Source organism: Lynx rufus, unplaced genomic scaffold, assembly GCF_022079265.1.
Source record: "Lynx rufus isolate CCGP_SWC_20201006 ecotype Redwood Valley unplaced genomic scaffold, mLynRuf1.p SCAF_6, whole genome shotgun sequence".
Classification (NCBI taxonomy): Eukaryota; Metazoa; Chordata; class Mammalia; order Carnivora; family Felidae; genus Lynx; species Lynx rufus.
Genome location: NW_025814878.1, coordinates 123,217,505 through 123,243,354, shown reverse-complemented (window position 1 = coordinate 123,243,354; position 25,850 = coordinate 123,217,505). Strand labels below are relative to the sequence as shown.

General features: G+C 40.8%; 2 protein-coding genes across 6 annotated transcripts in view; one reads left to right on the top strand and one right to left on the bottom strand.

Moving 5' to 3' along the window:
* FARS2 (phenylalanyl-tRNA synthetase 2, mitochondrial) overlaps positions 1-16,665 on the bottom strand; it is a 532,084-nt gene extending 515,419 nt beyond the window's left edge. For all 4 annotated transcript variants that reach the window (XM_047101724.1, XM_047101725.1, XM_047101726.1 and 1 more), the window contains exon 1: positions 16,541-16,665. The gene's annotated coding sequence lies outside the window, so the exon portion shown is untranslated. The remainder of the gene's footprint in view (positions 1-16,540) is intronic.
* A 593-nt stretch (positions 16,666-17,258) lies between these two features.
* The window catches only part of LYRM4 (LYR motif containing 4), a 173,281-nt gene continuing 164,689 nt past the window's right edge, over positions 17,259-25,850 (top strand). Inside the window, exon 1 of one of the 2 annotated variants that reach the window (XM_047102494.1) lies at positions 17,259-17,546. In XM_047102494.1, the coding sequence (XP_046958450.1) occupies positions 17,461-17,546 (86 nt within the window). In that variant the 5' untranslated portion in view covers positions 17,259-17,460. The remainder of the gene's footprint in view (positions 17,547-25,850) is intronic. The other variant, XM_047102495.1, reaches the window with a different exon arrangement.

The following is a 25,850-nucleotide window of genomic DNA, read 5'->3' as shown; positions in this document are numbered from 1 at the left end:
CCACAGTAAGTATAGTTAGTTAAGATCCACCACCATAATCACAAATTTTTTTTCTTTTGATGAGAACTTTCAAGATCTACTCTCTTAGCAACATTTTAATGCCCATTGTATAATTCAAAATTATTTAAAACCATTGATAATCACAGTAGCTTTTTATCACTGCATATTTTTCCAGTCACTATACTATGTGCATATGTTTGAAAAATGAGTGGACAAGCATATTAGAAATAAAGGGATTCATGGGGCACCTAGGTGACTCAGTCAGATGAATGTCCAACTCTTAATTTCGGCTCGGGTCATGATCCCAGTCATGAACTGCACTGAGCGTGGAACCTGCTAGGGATTCTCTCTCCCTCTGCCCCTCTCCTCCACTCATGTGCTCTCTCCCTCTCTCTCTCTCTAAAATTTTAAAAAAAAAAATTTTTTTTAATTAAAAAAATAAAAAGAAGCATAGGGATTCCTAAGCCTTTTCTTTCTGTGGTTCCACAGTTGACTAGCACATGGACTGGAAATCACTGTTCTAAGTGATTTAACTGACAGGACCATGAATCTTTTAAAATTCATATCCCTAATCCTAAACTTGCAGAACCTGTAGAATAAAGAGGGAGAAAAAATGCAGTTGAAAAGAACAGGTTCAGAGAGAGTCTAGCAAAACACAAAACGAAAGAACAAGTAGCCAATATTCACTGAATACATACGGTATGCAAAGTAATGATCATTCACTCTAATCATATTTAAGCATTTTATTAATCATCTAGTATATGCAAAGTGTTAAGCAAACAACTGTAATAAAAAATAGACATAGTCTCTGTCCTCATGGAATACACAGCCTGATAACAGAGAAAAAGATTGATCAAATAATCACACAAAGAGATGTAGAACTCAAGCAAGACTGCTGTAATGACTTTTGTTGCCTTTTACAAAAAAAAATCAGTCCCTGTTCTCTTGGTAACTACTTCAATGTCATTGTATGTACCCGACATGCTTACCTACCCATTCCCAGCTTTCAGAGCCTATATATCTTGGGGACAACTGGACCCATTCTTGCCTCTAGGATATAGGCAGGTGACTCAAACCTAAACTAATTGTAATCCTATGCCCTAACTACAGTGATTGGTTCAAAGACAGATGAGCACACAACTCACTCAAGAGTTGAACAGATAGGATTATTGGGCGCTCCTGGTCCGCAAACTCACTCTTCTGATGTTCTGGAAACAAGTACCCCAGAATTGTTGCTGGCCTTCCACAACTAAGAGAGGATGCCAGCCTGAGGATAAAGCTGCCATTGTACAGGACAGAGTGAAAACAGGACAAAGCCAGGTCTTTAACAACATCACTCAAATAAACCACTCCTAAAGCTTATCTGACTTCTGAACTTTCAAGATACATGACACAGTAAGGCCATTATGTTGGTTCAAATTTATTTGACCTGCGTTTTGTTACTTGCAACTGCAGTCACTCTCAGCAAAAAATACACTCACAACATTAAGAGGGCTTAAAAGAGGAAGCTCTGCTTAAACTCTGAGAAGGTATCTTTGAGTTAAGTATCCCTTACACTAATACTGGACAAATTAGGAAAGGCAGAAAAACCATTCCAGGCTGTTGGATCAGCATTTGCAAAGACCTTCAGGGTCATATTGGCTGTGTTAGAGAGTTTACACACTTTTTTAGACTTTATTCTTAAAATGATGCAGGGAGTTTGGGGAGGGAGGGGAAGGAAGATCAGCATAAATCACTGTCATATTAATCTATACTGAACATTTTATGTTAAAGTAGCTTTCAAGACCACAGAAAAGGATTTTCAGAAAACAGTGTAACTTGGCACCCATGGAATCTCCTCTACAAAATCTTTAACAGAGGGACATTCCAACTCAGCTTGGACACTGTGGTGAAACTGACCTTATTGTGATGAAATGTATTAATCCAGGATGGTTTACCCAGAGGCTTTAAAAAGTAGGGGGTATAGGCAATTCTTGGAAGACCAGGTGTCTACAAATAAAAGCAGCACCGTAACTATCATCACAGCCAGGTCTCAGAAGGCAGGAGGTGCTCTCACTGCACCTGGAAGCCAAGGCATGAATGAGATTTCTAACAGAGCTTAACATAAATGCTCAGGCACATGCACTTACTTCAAAGTGCTCAAAGACTTGAACTAGATAACACTGTCCATACCTTAAAATGTCAAGAAGGAGAGAGAAAAGTATGCCTGATAAGCTTTCCTGTATTTAATGACTTAGCCATTTTCACTTTCCCCTGCATTCCAGAATATATATATTATAAAGATAATTCTACCAATAAATGAATTCTTATTAACTAAAGCTAACTCTGTATCACTGTCTGCCAATATTACTGCAATCCATTTCACACAGCCAGGCTTTTATTACTCTTAAATATTATTAGTTAACTCAAGCTCACCATTACACAATATACAGGACACAGGTTTGCCAAGGTGAATTGCTTTGGTTGTATTCAGCAAATAAATTTTTAAATTAAAAAGCTATGAAATATTAAATCATATAAAAGTATTCACTACAATAGCAAAAAGTCATGAATTCTCTATTTAGCTTCCACTGATAATAACATTCTCCAGGATAGTATTGCAGTCGATTTATGTATACGTCCCAAAATTCATATTAAAATCTTAAGTTAAGGGGCGCCTGGGTGGCGCAGTCGGTTAAGCGTCCGACTTCAGCCAGGTCACGATCTCGCGTCCGTGAGTTCGAGCCCCGCGTCGGGCTCTGGGCTGATGGCTCAGAGCCTGGAGCCTGTTTCCGATTCTGTGTCTCCCTCTCTCTCTGCCCCTCCCCCGTTCATGCTCTGTCTCTCTCTGTCCCAAAAATAAATAAACGTTAAAAAAAAAAAATTTTTTTTAAAATCTTAAGTTAAAAACCCAGGTGATGGTATAAGGAGATAGGGTCTTTGCGGGTGATTAGGTCATGAAGATTCCTAAGGAATGGGATCAATGCCCTTGTAACAGAGGCCCCAGAGACATCCCTTGCCCCATCCATGCGAGAACACAGCAAAACAGAAGCCATCTATGAACCAGGAAGCTCTCACCAGACATTTATTCTGCCAGTGCCTTGATCTTAAACTTCCTTGCCTCCAGACCTGTTAGGAATAAATTTCTGTTGTTTATAAGCTCCCCAGTTTATGGTATTTTGTTATAGTAGCCCAAACAGACTAAGACAAGTATCCAAGATTCTAAGATATTTCTCTAGACTGTGGCCAGCTGCCCAGTTTGCACACCTGGGGAGGAGGGGAGCCAGCCCCGAGCTCAGTAACTACTTCAGAGGCACAGTCCACAGTGGGAGAAAGCAATCCCTTCCCTGGAGTGCGGTGGGAAGATGGTATATAGCCATTCAAAGGACAAAGGTCCCTTCCTGCACCCACCAGCCAGAGGCCATTTATCGATGTGGTGGAGAGGCACTTCCCCAGAACCAGGGCACATGGAGCAGGCCCATTAAGACATCGGGGTTTAAATCCCAGCCAAGTGCCAGGGAGGTGTGGAAGTCAGCAGAGTGGGACAAACCGCCTCATTCGCGACTGCGGCACTATGAGGTCAGCCTGAACAGAGTGGTTTGGGACACCCGATACAGGGAGGAGAGACTGGGGTGTTGACATTTTTCTCCCCATCACCATCAAGGTGTAGCTTCAGGGAACAGACAGGGGCCCAGACAGTGGAGGTGAACCGCCTACACCAAACCATGCCCTTCTGGCACCTGGTAACTGCGTATCTACTGGAGCAGAATTGACACTGAGGAACCAGACAGCCCTTCCTCCAGACCAGTGCTGCCACCAGTTCGAAGGCACCCATAGTTTTGTATTTACAGACGTAATTCTGGGACAATTCTTATTACATATTTTTTTTTTCTTCCTTTTTTCCTTATTTATTCCCTTCTCTAGTCTGGTTATTCTGGTTCTTGGTTTGTTTAAGCAGACATATTTAATCTATTCTCTTTATATCTGTTCTATATCTCCTTCTTTATTTCCCCCTCTCTCCCTATCTGGATTAAGCAGTATAGTTTCCCTGCCTGGTCAATTTTCTTTTCTTTTCTTTTTCCCCGCCCCTGTCATTTCTCTGTATGGCATAAGGCCTCTTCCACCAACACCTCCCCGCCCCATTGGGTTTTGTTGTTGCTGTTTTTTGTTATTTGTTGTTTTGTGTGTGTGTGTGTGTGTGTGTGTGTGTGTGTGTGTGTGTGTTTTGTTTTTTGGGTTCTTTGGGGGTTTTTTTGGGGGTGCAGGGGTTGTTTTTTTTTTCAGGGCTACTTCAGTGAACAACTCAAAGCACACCTGGTGAAGGGTCCAAAACATCACTACAAGTAGGGAGATAAAGCAACCAAAGTCACAATAACAGAGAGCAAGTAACACTCCAAAAAACACCTCCTGAAGGGTCAGGCCCTGGACAGTGTATGACCCCTCTTTAATATAGTAGTGCTCGCAAGTGCAGGGCACATGACAAGCTTTTAAAACCCATATGGGACAGAAAACTAGCCAAAATGATGAAATTGAAGAATTCTTCTCAAAAGAAATTCTAGGAAGAAATGACAGCTAAAGAATTGATCAAAATAGATATAAACAATATAACTGAACAAGAATTTAGAATAATAGTCATAAGATTAACAGCTGGGTTTGAAAAAAAGCATACAAGACAGAAGAATCTATTGCTGAAGAGATCAAGAAACTAAAAAATAGTCCTAAAGAATTAAAAAATGTTGTAAATGAGGTGTAAAATAAACTAGAGGCTGTGACAGAGAAGACTAAAGAGGCAGAAGGGAGAATAAGTGAAATAGAAGATAAAATTGTGGAAAAAGATGAAGCTGAGAAAAAGAGAGATAAATTCTAGACCACGAGGGGAGAATCAGAGAACTAAGTGATTCAATGAAACATAATATCTGTATCATAGGAGTTCCAGAAGAAGAAAAGAGAGAGAAAGGGGCTGAAAGTGTACTTGAACAAATCATAGCTGAGAACTTCCCTAATGTGGGGAAGGAAGCAGACATTGAAATCCAGGAGGCACAGAGAACTCCCTTCAGACGTAACAGGAATCGAACTTCTGCACAACAAATCATACTGAAACTAGCAAAATACAAAGATAAAGAGAGAATTCGGAAAGCAGCTAGGGATAAACAGGCCTTAACCTACAAGGGTAGATACATAAGGGTAGTAAGAGACCTATTTACTGAAACTTGGCAGGCCAGAAAGGAGTGGCAGGAAAATTTCAATGTGCTGAATAGGAAAAATATGCAGCCAAAAATTCTTTACTTAGCAAGCTTGTCATTCAGAATAGAAGGAAAGATAAATGTTTTCCCAGACAAAAACTGAAGGAGTTCATCACCACTAAACCAGCCCTACAAGAAATCCTACCGGGGACTCTGTGACTGGGATGTTGCAAAGACCACAAAGGACCAGAGACATCACTACAAGCATGAAAACTACAGATAACACAATGACACTAAATCCATATCTTTCAATAATAACACTGAATGTAAATGGACTAAATGATCCAGTCAAAAGACACAGGGTATCAGAATGGATGATCCATCTATTTTCTGTCTACAAGAGACCCATTTTAAATTTTTTTTTTTTTTTTTTTCAACGTTTATTTATTTTTGGGACAGAGAGAGACAGAGCATGAACGGGGGAGGGGCAGAGAGAGAGGGAGACACAGAACCGGAAGCAGGCTCCAGGCTCTGAGCCATCAGCCCAGAGCCTGACGCGGGGCTCGAACTCACGGACCGCGAGATCGTGACCTGGCTGATGTCGGACGCTTAACCGACTGCGCCACCCAGGCGCCCCAAGAGACCCATTTTAGACCAGAGGACACCTTCAGATTGAAAGTGAGGGGATGAAGAACCATCTATCATGCTACTGTAAGTCAAAAGAAAGCTGGAGTAGCCATACTTATATCAGACAAACTACATTTTAAACTAAAGCCTGTAACAAGAGAAAGGAATTATGTCATAATTACAGGGTCTATCCATCAAGAAGAGCTAATAATTATAAATGTTTATGTGCCGAATATGGGAGCCCCAAATATATAAAACAATGAATCACAAACATAAGCAATCTTATTGATAAAAATATGCTAATTGCAGGAGACTTGATTATTCCACCTATAACAATGGACAGATCATCTAGGCAGAAAATCAATAAACAATGGCCCTGAATGATACACTGGACCAGATGGCCTTGACAAATAAATTCAGATCTTTCCATCCAAAAGTAACAGAGTACACATTCTTCTCGAGTGCACACGGAACATTCTCCAAGATAGATCACACACTGGGTCACAAAACAGCCCTCAATAAATGTAAAAGAATTAAGATCATACCATGCACATTTTCAGATCACAATGCTATGAAACTTGAAATCAACCACAGGAAAAGTTTGGAAAAACCTCAAAATGCATGGAGTTAAAGAACATCCAACTAAATAATGAATGGGTAAACCAGGCAATTAAAGAAGAAATTTAAAAACATTTAAAGAAACAACAACAACAAAAAATGAAAACACGACAGTCCAAACACTTTCGGATGCAGAAAGGGCAGTCCTAAGAAGAAAATACATTGCAATCCAGGCCTATCTCAAGAAACAAGAAAAATCCAAAATACAAAACCTAACAGAACATCTAAAGGAACTAGAAGCAGAAGAGCAAAGAAACTTCAAGGCCAGCACAAAAAGAAAAATAATAAAGATTAGAGCAGAAACAAACATATAGAATCCAAAAAAAACCAGAACAGATCAATGAAACTAAGAGTTGGTTTTTGAAAAAATAAACAAAACTGATAAATCCCTACCCAAGACTTCTCAAAAAGAAAAAAGAGGACCCAAATTGATAAAATCATGAATTAAATTGGACTTATCACAACCAACCCCTCAGAAATAAATTATTGGAGAATACTATGAAAAATTATATTACAACAAACTGGACAACGTGGAAGAAACAGACAAATTCCTAGACACCCACACACTACCAAAATACAAAGAGAAAGAAATAGAAAATTTGAACAGACCCATAATTAGTGAAGAAACTGAGTCAGTTATCAAAAATCTCTCAACAAATAAGAGTCCTGGGCCAGACTGATTCCCAGGGGAATTCTACCAAACATTTAGAGCAGAGTTAATACCTATCCTTCTCAAGCTGTTCCAAAATATAGAAATGGAAGGAAAGTTTCTGGACTCATTCTATGAAGCCAGCATAACCTTAATTCCCAAACCAGATAGAGACCCCACAGAAAAGGAGAATTACAGGCCAATATCCCTGATGAACACGAATGCAAAAAATTCTCAACAAGATACTAGCAAATCAAATTCAACAGCATATAAAAAGAATTATTCACCAAGATCAAGTGGGATTCATTCCTGGGCTGCAGGGCTGGTTCGATATTCGCAAATCAAGCAATGTGATACGTCACATTAATAAAAGAAAGGATAAGAACCATTTGATCCTGTCAATAAATGCAGAAAAAGCATTTGACAAAATACAGAATCCTTTCTTAATAAAAACCCTCAAGAACGTCGGGATAGAAGGAACATACCTAAACATCATAAAAGCCATATGTGAAAAGCCCACAACTATTATCATCTTCAATGGGGAAAAACTGAGAACTTTCCCCCTGAGACCAAGAATACAACAGGGATGTCCACTCTCACCACTGTTGCTCAACATAGTGTTGGAAGTCCCAGCATCAGCAGACAACAAAATGAAATAAAAGGCATCAAAATTGTCTAAGAAGAAGTCAAACTTACACTTTTCACAGACAATATGATACTCTACATAGAAAACCTGACAGACTCCACCAAAAGACTGCTAGAACTGATACAAGAATTTAGCAAAGTCACAGGATACATAATCAATGTACAGAAATCAGTTGCATTTCTATACACCAATAATGAAGCAACAGAAAGTGAAATCAAGAAATCGATCCCATTTTCAACTGCACCAAGAACCATAAAATACCTAAGAATAAACCTAACCAAAGATGTAAAATGTCTGTATGCTGAAAACTATAGGAAACTTATGAAGGAAATTGAGGAAGACACAAAGAAATGGAAAAACATTCCATGCTTATGGATGAGAATAACAAATATTGTTAAAATGTTAATACTACCCAAAGCAATCTACACATTCAATGCAATCCCAATCAAAAGTGCACCGGCATTCTTCTCAAAGCTAAAACAAACAATCCTAAAATTTGTATGGAATCACAAAAGACCCTGAATAGCCAAAGTTATATTGAAAAAGAAAACCAAAGCAGGAGGCATCACAATCCCAGACTTTAGCCTCTACTACAAAGCTGTAATCATCAAGACAGTATAGTATTGGCACAAAAAAGACACACAGACCAATGGAATAGAAAACCCAGAATTGAACCCACAAATGTATAGGCAACTAATCTTTGACAAAGCAGGAAAGAATATCCAATGGAAAAAAGACAGTCTCTTTAGCAAATGGTGCTGGGAGAACTGGACAGCAACATGCAGAAGAATGAAACGAGACCACTTTCTTACACCATACACAAAAATAAACTCAAAATGGATAAAAGACCTAAATGTGAGACTTAAACCATCAAAACCCTAGAGGAGAAAACAGGCAACAACCTCTTTGACCTCAGCCGCAGCAATTTCTTGCTCAACACATCTCCAAAGGCAAGGGAAACAAAAACAAAAATGAACTACTAGGACCTCATCAAGATAAATTCTGCACTGCAAAGGAAACAATCAACAAAACTAAAAGGCAACTGAAGGAATGGGAAAAGATATTTGCAAATGACATATCAGATAAAGGGTTAGTATCCAAAATCTACAAAGAACTTACCAAACCCAATACCCAAAAAACAAATAATCCAGTGAAGAAATGGGCACAAGACATGAATACACACTTTTCCAAAGAAGTCATCCAGATGGCCAACAGACACATGAAAAGATGCTCAATGTCACTCATCATCAGGGAAATACAAATCAAAACCACACTGAGACACAATCTCACACCAGTCAGAATGGCTAAAATGAACAACTCAGGAAACACCGATGTGGAGAAATAGGAACCCTCTTGCATTGTTGGTGGGAATGCAAACTGGTGCAGCCACTCCGGAAAACAGTGTGGAGGTTCCTCAAAAAAATTAAAAATAGAACTACCCTACGACCCAGCAATAGCACTACTAGAAATTTATCCAAAGGATACAGGAGTTCTGATTCATAGAGGCACATATATCCCAATGTTTATAGCAGCACTTTCAACAATAGCCAAATTATGCAAAGAGCTAAATGTCCATCAAGTGATGAATGGATAAAGAAGATGTGGTTTATATATACAATGGAATACTACTTGGCAATGAGAAAGAATGAAATCACGCTATTTGCAGCAATGTGGATGGAACTGGAAGGTATTATGCTAAGTGAAATAAGTCAGTCAGAGATAGACAGATATCGTATGTTTTCACTCATCTGTGGATCTTGAGAAACTTAACAAAAGACCATGGGGGGAGGGAAGGGGAAAAAATAGTTACAAACAGAGAGGGAGGGAGGCAAACCGTAAGAGACTCTTAAATACAGGGGCGCCTGGGTGGCTCAGTCCGTTAGGCGTCCGACTTCGGCTCAGGTCATGATCTCACAGTTTGTGGCTTCAAGCCCCGTGTTGGGCTCTGTGCTGACAGCTGAGAGCCTGGAGCCTGCTTCAGATTCTGTGTCTCCCTCTCTCTCTGTTCCTCTCCCACTCATGCTGTCTCTGTCTCTCAAAAATAAAATAAAACATTAAAAAAAATTTTTTTAAAGAGACTCTTAAATACAGAGAACTGAGGGTTGATGGGAGGTGGGGGAGAGGGGAAAGTGGGTATGAGCACTGAGGAGGGTAACTGGGTGTTATATGTAAGCCATGAGTCACAGGAATCTATTCTCAAAACCAAGAACACACTATATACACTGTATGTTAGCCAATTTGACAATAAATTACATTTAAAAAAAGAAAGATTGTGAAATAGAAAATCTGTATATTGGTCTCTGCCCCCAGTTCCTGGCTCCTAGAACCCTTATAATTTTCTAACCAATACGAATCCTAGAAGCATCTCTTGTTCTAATATTTGGTCTTTGACCCCATCAACACAGGGATCACAAAACCCTTGAAAATTCCGAAGTGATAAGAGCACTAAGAGCATTGTTATTTCTAAAGAAGTGACCTTGGGTGGGCTCCTGTAAGGCTCCTGAAGGGACTGGTCACCAGAAAGACCAAGCCAGGATTAGATGCTTGGGATTTTCAGCCCCATCCCCCCCCCATCCCACTTCTCTAGTGAACAGAGGGGTTGAAAATGCTGCTAACTGATCATGGCTACATGAGGAAGCTTCCATAAAATCCCAATAGTATGGGGTTTGCAAAGATTCCAGGTGGGTGAACACATCCACACAGGTGGGGCAGTTCACCCCAACTCCACAGGGACAGAAGCTCCTGCACTCAGGGCCCTCCCAGACCTCACCCAATGTATCTCTTCCTCTGGCTGTTCATCTGTGCTCTTCATTACAGCCTTTAATAAACTGGTGAGTGTAAATGTTCCCTTGAGGTTTGTGAGCCTCTCTAGTAAATTACTCAAACCTGAGCAGAGAGTCACGGGAACCTCCAATTTGCAGCCAAATCCGACAGATGGCATGGGCAACCTGGGGATCCACTACTTGCAATTGGCATCTGAAATAGGAGGGTAGGGAGGGCAGTCTTAGGGGAATGAGCTTTACCCTGTGGAATCTGATGCTATCTTCAGGCAGTGTCAGGATTGAGTTGAACTGTAGGATACCAGCTGGTGTCGGTAAAAATCCCCACACATCAGGTGACCAGAAATGAAGTGTTCTGTTTGAACAGCTAAGGAGATGCACAGGAAAGAAACACACAGTAGGGAAGAACTGCAGGATTTTTCTTTACAAAGATATACCGTCCTTCCAAGATATCAGTTAATATCACAGAACTCCGTTTCTGTATGAGACATTGACCTAGTATTTCGTCAGTGACTAGGCAAACGCAGGCTGCTGTGTTTTTTTTTTTCCTAAACAGAGTCAATCCTAAGTGCTGCAAATCCTAAGTGTTTTCTGTACATAACCACTGATCTGAACAAACAGATGGTGGTTATTACTCCCCACTCAAAGAAGTCAATCAGGGCTTCAAATCTGTCTTTATAAGAATTTTTTAAAAATTTTTTATGATTATTTTTGAGAGAGAGGAACAAAGCACAAGTCAGGGAGGGCCAGAGAGAGAGAGGACACAGAATCCAAAGTAGGTTCCAGGCTCCGAGCTGTCAGCACAGAGCCTTGGCACAGGGCTCAAACCCACAGACTGCAAGATCATGACCTAAGCCAAAGTCAGACACTTAACTTGCTGGGCCACCCAGGTGCTCCTGTCTTTATAAGAATTACTGAAATGAGATGTTTGCAAACTGCCTGGCAAAGCTTTTGGAAAAGAATATAAACTTTAAGCATTATCATCACATAGAGCTAGCTGATGAATAATTCATTCTGAAATATACAAACAATAAGAAAATATAATTGCTCTAATTCACCCCTCATAACTAGTATGAAAAAGAATGCAGGTGATCTATAGCAGAGTATTACTATTTAAAAAAAAAAAAAAAAAAAGCAAGGGAGCCTGGGTAGCTCAGTCGATTCAACGTGCAAGTCTTGATTTCAGCTCAGGTCATAATCCCAGGTCATGGGATTGAGCTCCACTTTGGGCTTGGTGCTGAGCATGGATCCTGCTTGGGATTGTCTGTCTCTCTCTCTCTCTCTCTCTCTCTCTCTCCCTCTCCCTCTCCCTCCCTCCCTCTCCTCTCTCTCCCTCTCCCTCTCTCTCCCTCCCTCCTCCACCTCTGTCCCTCTCCTCAACTCCATGTGCTCTCTCTCTTAAACAAACAAACAAACAAACATTACCATAAACCACATTGTAAAAGAATTCCCATGTTGGTAAGAGTTTGTAGTAGGAAAAGATGGTTTCTTTCCTTCAGAAGGCAAAGAATTTGTTTCCAAAAAAAAATGCTCTAGAAGTAACATTTGATCTACTTTATACAAAATCAATTGTCAGTTTTATTGTTGTTGTCCAAAAGTAAGGGAACCTTTAGCCTCCAATCAATGAAACTAGACTATCTAGCTGCTTTCTAACTTTCTTAAAGAACAGATTTTCTTAGGTAAGACTCTCCAGAAAGCAGAGTCTCAGAAATCCCCCAAGAAGTAATGTCTGTTGCACACATGAACAGACAACCTAAAAAGGGCATTCGATTGAGGTCTTTTCTAAGACACATTAATAGGAAAAAAAATTTTTTTTCTCTTACAAGGTTAAATAAAAAGCTAGTATAAAAAAATCAATATGTGAGATTTTCTGAATATTTGTTAGGAGCTAACCAGTTACCTTTATAAATAAGTGGAATCCAACTAAAGTTCAGATATGGTTGAAATTTACCCATGTTATCCAAGAAAAATTAATACACTTCAAACTCCTGAAGCTTCCACTGAAGACTGTCTGTGAAGCAGTGTAGCATCATGGCTAGACAGATCAGGTCCTCGGCCAATGCCTACCCTCACTGCTTCCTAGCTGTGGAACGTTCCGGCTCAATAACCCAACCTCTCAGCTTCCCTGTCCTTAAATGAAGTTAACAGCTTTCTTTCCCATCAGGTCTCCAATCAACTGAGATCATACAAGTACGGAGCAGGTGTCCACCATCCAGGAAAGCTGCTGTGCCAGGCTTCCCAGCTGCATCTCCTGCACTCCCCCTCAAGTACCCTCCAACTCCCCCCTCACAAGTCTGTAGGCCTTGATCATCTTTCCCCAGACCTCACTCACTCTCTCTCTTCTACCCTTTCCAAGAGTTAAGCTTTATCCTGCAGTAACCATCGCACCCACACACCAAACCCTGGGATTCCTTTCAAGACCCAGCTCAAACATAAATTCTCTCAAGCCCAAATGAACACTACCTCCTACAAAAGCCCCCTAATTCCCACAGATTAACACTTCTCTACCAGGCTGCATCCAATCACCTGGGGAATAAAAAACAAAAAAAATTAAAAACAAAATCCTCCTGGAGCCTGGGCCATGCTGACTTTGTCAGTCTGAGGTGTGGCCCAGGCACTACCCATGGAAGTGACCTCTCATGCTGAGATTCCATGCTTCTCCTCAAGCACTTTATACTTTGTTTTAATTACATACAAACTGTACTTAAACTATAAACTCTTGGAAACCTAGATCAGTATTTGATTGATAGCCCTCAAATATCCACAGGAACTGTGGCTTGAACTAACAGGCTGGTCAACTACATGTTAAACACAGAGGTAAACAGAATTTCAGTACTCCTAAAATATAGGATTGAAAAGTATGGTTTAAAACAAAAACCTAACAACACCTAAAAAACTAACCTATATTTCAACAGATGTTAAAGTCTACTTATGTGAACTAGCCAATGTATAAGAAATAACTTATCCCCAAAACAGAAGAAGCATCATTAAAACAAAGCAGGCACAGGACTAATCACGTCTGGTTTCACAGATGGTCCTTCCCATCCATCTTCCAGAGTTCCCTGAATGGGTCATGCTCCCTCATGCTTCAATTCTCTGAATATACACTACAACGTCTTACCACATTCTTCATCTGGGTTACTAACTAATTGGGGAAACACCTTCTATGATGGAAAGCCTCCCCTTAGGTCAAAATCCGAGTTGAATGGCCCTCTTCTGTACTCTCCAGACACTTGGTAACATAGCACCTGACAAAACAAATTAATACTTTGCTTCTCTAGTTCCCTGTCCAGTTCTGGGAGGACCAAAAGGCTCTGTTCATGGTAACTCCATCATCTTAGATAATGTATGGCACTTAGGAAGCATTCAATCAATGTTGAATAAATGAAATAAAAAAGGCCTTCAGTTTGTTCATCTGTAAAAAGGAGTTGATATCCAAGGTCTCTTCCAGCTTCACATTCTATTACAATAATGGTTCAATTAAAAAAAAAAGTGAATATTACATATAATAAAGACTTAGATCCATGTTTGGAGTGGAATAATTTCTAAATCATAATATCACAAGTCACTCATTTATATAAGATTTTCTTTGTACATCATTTTAAGCCTGGGGAACCTGGGTGGCTCAGTCTGTTAAGCACCTGCCTTCGGCTCAGGTCATGATCTCAGTTTGTGAGTTCAAGCCCTGCATCGCGCTCTCTGTTGTCAGTGCAGAGCCCACTTTAGATCCTTTGTCCCCCTCTCTCTCCCCCTCACCCCCTCATAAATAAATTAATTAATAACTTAGTATTTAAGCTTAAGACAATAAATTGCTGTTACGTTACTATGTTTAGAGAAATTTCTCTTCAAAAAGGATTAAGCGTTCATTAGCAATCCAGCAACCCGAATTTTAATATGAAGTAATACATCATTAAAACTTTTTTTTTCATGTTTATTTATTTTTGAGAGAGAAAGAGAGACATATCATAAGCAGGAGAGGGCAGAAAGAGAGAAACAGAATCCAAACCAGGCTCCAGGCTCGGAGGTGTCCGCACAGAGTCCGAAGCAGGGCTCAAACTCACAAACCCTGAGACTGTGACCTGAGCTGAAGTCCAACGCTTAACAGACTGAGCCACCCAGATGTCCCATACATCATTTTAAATCGGTAGTTAAAGAACTGTAAATTTTTACATTTTGAGGCTTAAGTGGTAGTAGATGGGTACCACTAGCTAATAGTCATTACCTAAGAGAATACTCAGCCCAGAATAGAATGCATATTAAAGAACATATGAGTAAGTAATCCTCACGTACTGGCCTAATTCCTTTCAACCTCAAACAGAGCTACTATTCAAAATAGCCATCTCTGCAATAAAGATGTACAAAAATAGAGATTTAGCTTTGGAATGCAATTTTTTTTATTAGTTGTTCAAGACAACAATATCCAAGATGCTGGTAAATTATTTCAAATACAATAAAAATATTTTTGTGAGGACTTGGCTTGGAATCTACTGGGAAGTTATCACCGACCTAACCTCAACTATTCTTTGTACTAACAGATGACTAGCTACCCAAACTAAACTTTAAATATTTGGAAAGCTTTCTTTGATTACGACAAAGTTAAAGTCCTTGATCTACATTAACTGTATAAATGATTAAATCACCTGATAATTAGACATAAACAACTGTATACAGTAATAATTATTCCAACCTTATTTTATAGATGGAAGCAAAATATAATGCAATCCCAACTATTTTTTAAAGTTTATTCATTTAAGTAATCTCTACACTTTACACTGGCTTTCCTCCAACTCACAACCCCGAGATCAAGAGCCACATGATCCACTGATTGAACCAGCCAGGCAACACGACAATTCCCAATATTTTTTAACAAGCCAAAATAACTTTTCTGTTTTTTTTTTCTTTTACCTTGATAGCTTTCTCTATTTTTAACTTGCAGGAACGTTGTAGTTTTCCCAGGTGCCCCATTTTATGTCATTAGCACTCATGTACCATATTATGAGAAAATGGCTCTAGATCTTACTCTGTAATAATCAATTACCTTGGTCTTGAATCCTTTCAGTAATGCCAAGGATAAACTCAAAATATTAAAATCCCTTTCAGTAATTCTGAGGCAAGACTTGCCCAATGACCTGATCAACCTGCAAGAGTGACAGAAGCTTGACTACTCTGTAAAAAAAAACCTTATTTTGATACTCACAGATGTGGGACACCTTTAAAAAAAAAATCAAACAGGAAGCTTAAAAAGATTTTAATAGAAGTATGTTCTCTTCCATGCCTTTTTTTAAAATGCCATTGCATTATAACAAGTAATATTAACAAGAATATCTGGGTGCAAGGACACCAGGCTGCAAGTACACTAAAGTGCATCGAGATCAGAAGTGTTTCCATCTCTTACAGTTTCTGAAAATACGAGGTTTTGATATAAAGCAAGTGTCATTTTAAAACCAGATAAACTTAAAGAGACGAAATACAACCACAACTCAGTGGTTGAATTAAGATGGATGTTGAGGGAAACTTGTTTTTTACGTCTAAAGTTACTCCTACCTGTGATGTGAGCAAGAAAACTGTGACTCTTCTAACGTTGTCTATATAGACAGAAACACTCCCAAAATAAGACAGGTGCTTTACAAACACACCTAGTTTTAACTAGAACTAGCTCAGGCTTCTCTACGCCCGGTCCTACGTTCAAGAACCAGAACAACTAAATTTATCCACCACGGTAACAAAGTGATTCTGAAGTGCTGATGTCTTCAGGGAAAGACCAAGAGAGAAAACTTAGCCATGAATAACTTCGTGAGAAAACTTGCTCAGCTTCTAGTTTTGGGTCTGAAATTATCTCAAGAGAGTTCTTAAATCCTTTAAGTTTTCCCAATTAACCACTCACGCCACCCCACCTTTCGTACACATTAGATGACAAAAGTCCGCGGGACTCTCAAAAGCAAAACCTCGAAAGCTCAAAGAACACCCGGAAAGGGGGGAAATTCCACGGCCAATAACTCTCCCCGCCACCACCGACCGCCCATGTCGCACATCACGCTGCAGCGAGGCAAACACTCACCCACCGCTCGCCCAGGAGACACAAGCCTGGGTGTTTCAAAATCTGAAGTGCGGTACGCTGCTTACTCTCCTGGGAGGTCTCTTACCCGCCGCACCCCCTCCCCACCTTAGAGATACCTCCCCAGCATGCTGGGCGCTGCCATTTTGACAAGAAAGGGGGCCTTGCTATCAAGGCCCTTAGCCGGTCGTCCTGAGCAGAGCCTAAGAACCAGGGAGTCCCTCACCTGTCGACTCAGCGCCCCCTACAACCCATCCCTATGCTCAGAAAGTTCCCTGTACAGGGGGTCCACAGACAGAGAGCCGTAAAGTAAAGGCAACCTGGAAAGCCCGCTCGGCCTCTCAGGCAGCGCGGAGGGCGGCCCCAGCGCAAAGGGCGGGTCATCTGCGGGCGAAGGCGGGGCGTCGACCCACCGCGCTCCTGGTAACCGTGGCAACGAGGCCTTGGGCCTTGCAGAGATAGCACTGGGAGCTGCAATATGAGGCTAAATGTACCCGCCACGACCTAGGCAGTTCTCGAAGGCGCTCCTTAACGGGCAACGCGCACTCAATGCTAGAAACTCCGCCCTGCGTCCCTCCCCAGGCTCAGACCTTCCCCTGTGACCGTCCCCCTTCTTCCCCCTCAGCTGCTGCACGCCTCCTCCCAGGCGCGGGCAGAGAACGGCAACGCCTCCCTGTCGGCACCTCCCCCTTAAGCTGCCCGAAGCCCGCCTGCGCCCGCCTCCCCAGCGGCGCGCGACGCCCAGCGCCCCGAGGTGCGGGCCGGTGTTCTCCTAGGTCGAGGTGCGGCCCGCTAGCGAGACCGAGCCCCACTGTATTTTCTTTTATTTCATTTCACTCAAGGTTTTGCACAGACTGAAATTTTGTGGGTTAGGTTAAACTCGGGACCTCCTCAAAAAGGACCCTTTTTTTTTTTCTTTCAAAATGGCAGCCTCCAGCCGCGCACAAGTGTTAGATCTGTACCGGGCGATGCTGAGAGAAAGCAAGCATTTCAGCGCCTACAATTACAGGTGACCCAGTGGGCGGCGAGGGCCGGGAGGTCCGGGGTGCGGGGAGCTCCTGTCCCGCGCCGGAGGCTTTGGAATGGGGATGCAAAGGCTCCGCCGCCGAAAAACGTGCCCCTGTCGACCAGCGTAGCTCTCTGAAACCTTCAGGGAAGAGCAGGGGGCTTGCCCTTTATTGTATTAAAGAATAGGTTCAAATATTGTGAAGTTTTCCCCAAAATCGAATACCGTGGTTCTCTGGGAGTGTGGTTACTAGTGTGTTTCTGTGGACGTGGAAACTGCAAGGGTTCAAGCTAGGACCCGTTTGTCTCGTGTAGAGCTTCAGGATTGGAAGAGTTGATAGTGGAAGTAAGCAGTCAGTAGCGCATGTCCGCAAGCTGAAGACTCACTCTAGCCACTTCTTTAATAATAGCCTACGTGTCTTAACTAGCTTTCTTGGTTGCAAGAATCAGAATCAAATCACTTCTACTTAGGGCACTGGCTTTGCGGAGGGGGTCGGGCGAGGGCAGGGTTTGTAAAGGAAATTCAAGTAGCGGTAAAGGAACGAAAGTCTCACAATCTTCCAGGAGCTGAAACGTTTCCCTTGGCCTCATAAAATGGGGATACAGCCTTAAAAATCTTAGTAGCAGAAGGATGAGAGTCTAAACTTACATCCCTCAATGTGTTGCACGACTTTCTCCGTGCCTGCCCCTTCCTCATATATGCTCTTGAGTTCCTTATACTCTTCATATATTTTTTTGGTCTACCTCCCAGCCTCTGCTTCCTTTTTTGCTTCCTTATAACTTCTGACCATCGTTACTGTATGGATTCTGTCTCTGCGTCCTTTCAGATTAGGTGTTTCCTACCAACTACCTGATCCTGTCTGAGTATGAGACATATTTAGGCGAGATCTGACTTTGGGTGATTGGCCAGGCCAAGCGTCCTAGGAGAGAGCCTATCCTTGGAAAGAGCTGGTTAGATAGGCGCCACCCTCCCAGTGAGTATATGAGCTGTGAGGCCCTATAAGTAGACCCAGTACAATGTAGGTTATGGGAACACTAAACCTCTCAAGCAGTGGCTAATTTTTAGATACCTGCATGGTAAAGGTATTCATCCTATAAATTTGAGAACATCTGGACCATACCAGTGAGACCAAATTTACCCAGTCAAATGGCTGAAAGAAACATTTCATGAGAGACCGTGGTTTTACTTAATGACTTTGCCTTTGGAAGGTAAGGTTTATAAATATCAGGAATACTGGTAGAATTTTTAACAAAAAATTAACCTAGTACTTAGCACCAAGACTTCACCAAGTCTATTGAAGAAACCCACAAAATATGCAAGTGAATAAATGGTAACCAATTATTTACATTACATTCTGGAAGAAGATATTTTGTCATTTAAGTTTACTGAGCATATGCAAGAATTAGGATAGGCACACAGGTCACACACTGAAGAGACAGCAGCAGGGATAGGGTAGATGAGAAAGCACATTGTGGAAAAGTCAAGTACGAGCCCTCAGAGAATATATAACCTTCAACAACTCGCTCAACCTTAGTATTTCAATTTTCTTGTTTGTAAAATTAGGCTGTTGGACTAGGTAATCTCTAAGGACTCTTACATTTCTAAAAATCCATTCGGAAATGATTTATGAGCCAGGTGGTGAAATGTACACTTGAGGCAAAGTTTTATCCAGTGAATAAATGCCAAGTCAACAGGAGTAAACTGCAGGAAAATCATTCAAAGCTCATAGGCAGAAAATTGGAAATGAGTTTCTGTAGGAGCCACTGTAAAGTAATAGACATTTAGAAAGTAGTTGCTCAAATTATACTTTGATTAATGCTTTCGAACCAAATTTATTAAATACATGTAAATGTATTAACTGTAGGGATCTGGTAATCATTTTACACTTTCTTGAAATCATAGACCTAAAACCTAAGATTCCTACCAGTATGTCTAAGATAATAAATGTACGTTTTACAAAATAGTGTTCTTCTTGTATATTAAGGCTATGTCTTGTGAATTTCAAAGACATCCCCTTCCCCCTTGTAAAGTTCTTTCTATTGTCTTTAAACATTCTTTAAACAGTCTTCTCTTGAGTTAATCCTCTTTTGAGATTCAGCTCAATCATGACCTTCTCAGGACAGAGGTTTTCCTAATTTCCCTCATCCACAACCCCACCTCCATCTAAACAGGTCCTTTTCCTAAGTGTCATTTTACTTCAGTGCTTCCAAAAACTTTGCCTCTGCCATACCAAAACCTAGATATAGAAAGATGAGAGCTTTGGGCTCAGCAAGGCCCATCAGTGGCTTTTTTAACAGACCTTTGTGGGACACAGTTATAGAAACCATTTTTGCAAACTGTGTTAAGTGCTGTGATGGGCATGCACAGGGCATAGAATCAAGAATATATTGGATCAAAGGCATAAAGCAGCATAGTATGTTCAGATAACAACAAACAGCAGAAGACTGTTTAATTTCTGAAGAGTTAAGTGTGATTCATGAGGTGACAGAGGATGAGACTAAGGGTAGAAAGGGCCACGTACATATTCAAGGACCTAGGCACCATGCCTTGGACATGGACTTTATTCTTAGCTAACAGGCAACCAATAAAGCATTTTAAACCAGAGAGAGACATGGCCAGATTTACGTTTTAGGGAGATCACTGGCAGTAGTGTAGAAGATAATTTTGAGAGCTAGATACAAGGACACCAAATGGAAGTTCATTACAGCAGTGCTGAGGAGAGATTAGGGTCTTAATGAAGGCAGGAATAGTGGATGATAGAGAAAAAAAAGGCATTTTAATATAGGATAAAATTGTTAGAACGCTATGAATGATTGGATTCAGGAAGAAGGAAGAGAATCCAAGCAGAGTCTAGAATCACAACCAGGATACTAGTTAAGAGGAGGCACAGAAAGATTAAGTGTAAAGTTCTGCCATTAACTGACTTACAGAAATAGCTGGTCTTATGACAAGAAGACTCCTAAATACATCTTAGGACATCTTGAGTAAATGTCATCTGATGTGCAGCAAAGGCAGTTATGCACAAGCATCTACAGCTCAGGGGAGCAAACAGGGCCAGAGTTACTATCATCACTTATTTGCTGTGTGACCCTGGGGAAGTCATTTCACGTCTCTGTTTTGCAGTTTTTTAATCTATAACACAGAGATAATGATTTATCTCTCATATAGTGATAGAGGTTTAAATGAGTTAATACATGTCAAGTGCTTACAATTATGCCTGGCACAGAGTAAGTACCCAGTAAGTGGAATTATCTTAAGAGGAATTAAAATCTTGGTATTAGGTGAAATTTCCAGGAAGAGTATTTAGGGCAGTTGCTCTCAACCAGGGGCAATTTTATTTGACAATGTCTGGATATATTTTTGTTGTCACAGCTTGGGTGGGAGGATGCTGCTAGCATCTAATAGCTAGAGGCCAGGGATGCTGCTAAACACAAGAAAGCCCCCCATAATAAAGAATTACCTGGGGCCACCTGGGTGACTCAGTCAGTTGAGTGTCCAGTTGATCTTAGCTAGGTCACGATCTCAGGGTTTGTGAGATCAAGCCCCACATCAGGCTCTGGGCTGATAGCATGGAGCCTGCTTGGGATTCTCTCTCTCTCAAAAATAAATAAATAAACTTTAAAAACAAATTATCTGTTCCAACATATCAAACATGCTAAGACTGAGAAATCTTGGTATATGGTGAGAAAATTAGTGGGCTAAGGATGCTGTTCTAGAGAACATCAAAATTTAAGGAATTAGACAATGAAGAGCCACTTAAGGACAAAGAAGAGCCACTTAAGGAGACCAAGAAGACATAGTCTAAGGATATGATCCTCAAATTTAATGGTCTCTGGATCCTTTTACATTCTTATATATAACTGAGGACCCCCAAGAGCTTTTTTGTGTGCAGCATAGTTATCAAAATCGTATTAAAAATTAAAACTAAAACATTTTAAAACACCTATCTTTAAACGAAATAATAAACCCATTACACACAAACATAAATAACATTTTTATGAAAAATAACTTTTTCTTCCAAATTAAAAATTAGTGGCAAGAGTGACATTATTCAACAGTTTTGCAAATCTCTTTAACGTTCGTCTTAATAAAAGAAGAGTACATTCTTCTATTTGTTTCTGCCTTCAGCCTCTTGCTGTATCGCATGTCATTTAGCCTCTGGGAAATTTCACCATACACTCATAAGAGAGTGAGGAAGAAACAAGCAAATATCTTCTTGATATTGTGAAAATACTTTTCCTGATGAAGCTGCTGAAAGGTCTCAGAGATCCCCAGTGGCCCCTGAGCCACACTTGGATAAGTACTCTAATGTCTAAAAGGGAGAAGAGAACAAGCAGAGAGGGTAGTGTCACAGAAGTCAAGATAGTCACATGTTTGGGGAAAGTGGTTGTGGTCAGGGTCACTTGCTTTAGCAAGGTCTAATAAATAAAGATGGAAATGTGGTCCCTGTTTTGGGCAGTATGGAGATCTCTAGGGACCTTTACCAGAGCAGTGCCAGTGGCAAAGGCAGAATCCAGATTGTGGGGCTTGAGAAGTGAATCAGAAGGAAGTAAACAGCCACAGTGAGTGTAGACCAACCCGCCACTGCAGGAAGTCTGGTTAACGTGATATGGGAGTTTGGATAACTTCGAGAGCGGGGCCGCACAAAAGGTGAGAGGCAGAGTATCTGACAGCATGGTTGGTCCTGGGACTTGAGGGGGAACACTTTCTCATCAGTTACGGTGACAGAAGTGACCATGTGGGAAGGTTGGGAAGTTCACATGATTCGTGCCATGCCTGATTGCCAGTGTCTGGATAAACTGGAAAGTAAGTGGATGTTGAGGAAGCACTGTGTTGTCAGATTTATTGTTATACATATCAAATACTATTGTAGTTGTAGGTGTACTTGTCTCAACCATTTGTTCCTTGAATGCCTGTATTCCATTCCTATCTTATGTCTGTATTTCTAGTGCTTAACACAATAACTGCCTAGTATATACTTATGAATATTTGTTGAAAAGCAAGAGTAAATTGTATTCAGAGGTAATTTTTATCAGCCATTTTGCTATTACACATTAAAAATATTGTAAAATGTGGGGCACCTGGGTGGCTCAGTTGGTCACACGTCTGACCCTAGATTTCAGCTCAGGTCATGATCTCACGGTTTGTGAGTTCAAGCCCCACATCCAGGCTCTGTGCTCACAAAGTGGAGCCTGCTTTGGATCTTCTATCTCCCTCTCTTTGCCCCTCCCCCACTCATGCTTTTTTTTCTCTCTCTCTCTCTCAAAAATTTTTTAAATGTTAAAAAAATATTTTAAAATGTGAGACAAAGCAAAAATAATGCCCATGTGCTTACCAAACTGAGTGTCAGAACTTTTTTGGTAAATTTTTGAGTATTATATAGTTCCTGTAGCACTAAGCACTGTGGTAGGAGCTGCAAATATAATTAGCCTCCCATTAATGGTACGAAAATGGTAAGTACTGTTGACCTTAAAAAACAAAAGAGCCCTTTATTTTATCAGCATAATGAGTTCCTTTGGGAATAGTGGAGGAATTGTGATTCAGGACTTGCAAGCTGTGACAAACTATAGGCCAGCTCTGGAGAACTCAGGAGAGGAACATTACAGAGAAAAAGGAAGAGGTTGGTAGGGGCTGCTTGGAACAAAAGACTGTTGGAGGGTGGCGATGGCTTCTTATTGGCTGAGTCGTGGCAGTTTCTCCTTGGCAGGGCTGTTGCTGGGCAAGGAGAAAACCTTCCTTCCTTCCGCTGGAGTAGCAAAGTGAACTAGACCAAAAGTTCATGGGTGAGCAGTCCCCCTACGGGACTTCTCACCTGCATTTTAAATAAGATTTCCCTTCACTAATTTTCATAGTATCATCAGGAGTTTATCAGTAAAGTACAAAAGAGGAAAGGCTGACCTCATAAACACCACCTTAAAAATGGATATCATTAAGAATGCTTTTGACTATAAGTAATAGAAAACCTTTACACAGTACTCAAGTAAAGGGTTTATTCTCACATAGAGAAGATCTGGAGGTATGTAGCTAAACTGATTTAGCTGCTAGATGATAACATGTCTGAGTGTTCATTTTCCTCTCATGCATATGCCTGATGGTTGTAAACGGCTGTCAAGGTTCCAAATATCATATCTTTATGCAAGGCAAGAAGAAGAAAGAAGGATATCCCAAACAGGAAAGAGTAAGTTTTCTTTTCACAAGGAAAGGGTAAACTTGCCTGCAGCCTTTCTAGTGAACTTCTGGTTACAGCACTGACCAGGACTCTGTTACAGTTTTATCACTTGCTGAGCACAAGGCTGGAAAATGAGGATATAGCTATTCCAGGCTCTGCAGTGGAAGGCAGCAAGAGAAAAGAGTTGGGAATGACTGCTGGGCCAGCCAACACTTGGTGTCTTCCATAGCTGGGGGCATGTAGACATGGGTGGAGGAGCACACCAGGCACAGACGATGAGGTACTGGGGAAGTAAAACACAAGGGCACATCAGAACCAGAGGTAGGTAACTGGCTGAAGCATTGGACTGGAGTTCCATCATAGATGACTTTAAGTGCTCAGCGAAATAGCCAGCAAGTGATAAAATCGGTCTAAAAGGAAAGTAAAGACAGAAAGGATAAACGGCTTGACTAAGGTCTCACAGCTGGTAACTGACAGAATAGGAGCTAAAAAGCTTCCCAGCCCCCAGTGCACTGCTATTTCTATGACTCCATGCTTTTCCATGGAAAATTCCTACAACCCCATGCATCCTTGACTTGACCTTCAGAAGTTTTAGAAACATCAATCCAAAGATACTTATTTTCATGGTTTCTTTTACAGCTGAAGTAGCTAAATAGACTCTTTAGTTTCGTGACTGATAAACTGCTAACTGTTGATAAATGTCAGGTCTCCAGTACTACCTGCTACACAATTGAAGGCAACATTATTGAAGTCCCTGATTGCAGTCTTAACAAATGGACTAAATAATGATTCCTATTTAGTAATCTGTTCTCTTTGAACTAGAAGCTGAGGACATGGAACCTGGAGCTTCTGGACACAGCAGGAACCAAGTAGAGGGTTTACTTCACAGGTTTCTATACTCATTGTTGCAGATCTTTTCACATTAACAACCTTTTCTGCCCCATGTGCTACTGATTGATCAAGAATGTAAGGTGAATAATACTAACTGACGTGAATAGTGTTAACACTAAGCACCTTTCTAAAACACCTTTCTTTCTAACACGCCTTTCTAAGATAGGAAAGCTCTACTAAAGACCTTACTGCCAAATATTCTTTGGGCAAATCAGTTTGTTTCTAACAGTTCCTGGCCTTTCATAGAATATATGTTATTGCACTAGAGCCTCGGGCTAGTTATAAGTTATAACTATATAACTTATATAAGATGGCCCTGCAGTTATAAGATGGTAGTATGGTTGGGCCTAAGAAATGTACACATAGGACAGCTCAAGAAACTCAACAGAAGAAACAAATGCAAATTGAAACAGTGACCAAACACTGGAGATTTGCTAAACGTAGTGGCTTTGAATGAGACACTTGTCACACAGATGGATGTTTTGCCAGACTCCTATATCATACAGATATTGTGAAAATAATGCTATAGTGATTGTGTCAGTTCTCTGGCCCTACCGTTGACTTCAGCTGTAGCTTCGTACATCTGTTCTCATGTAGAAACTTTAAATCCTTAAATATGTTTTTCATTTTTATAAAGATAACTTTAGCCTCCCCACTGAAACATTCTTTACTTTGTTCTCAAAGTAAAACCTGCCTTTCTGGAGAGTGTGATGCTAAGTGAAATAAGCCATACAGAGAAAGACAGATACCATATGGTTTCACTCTTATGTGGATCCTGAGAAACTTAACAGAAACCCATGGGGGAGGGGAAGGAAAAAAAAAAAAAAAAAGAGGTTAGAGTGGGAGAGAGCCAAAGCATAAGAGACTGTTAAAAACTGAGAACAAACTGAGGGTTGATGGGGGGTGGGAGGGAGGGGAGGGTGGGTGATGGGTATCGAGGAGGGCACCTTTTGGGATGAGCACTGGGTGTTGTATGGAAACCAATTTGACAATAAATTTCATATATTGAAAAAAAAAAGTAAAACCTGCCTTTAACCAGAAGTTTCTGATGTGTGGGCAATTACCCAGGAACTCTTGTTCTTTTGCACCTCTTCTTCCCTCACTCAGTTTAGAGCCATGCATTCATGCCACCTGGGACAGCCCTCAGGTTGGCGAGCATTAAGTGTTGCATTTTGCTTTTTGCTATTTTTAGCAAGATTGTTAGGATTCCCCCCATCCCTCCGTAAAAAGTTTGCCTCTTGTGTCTT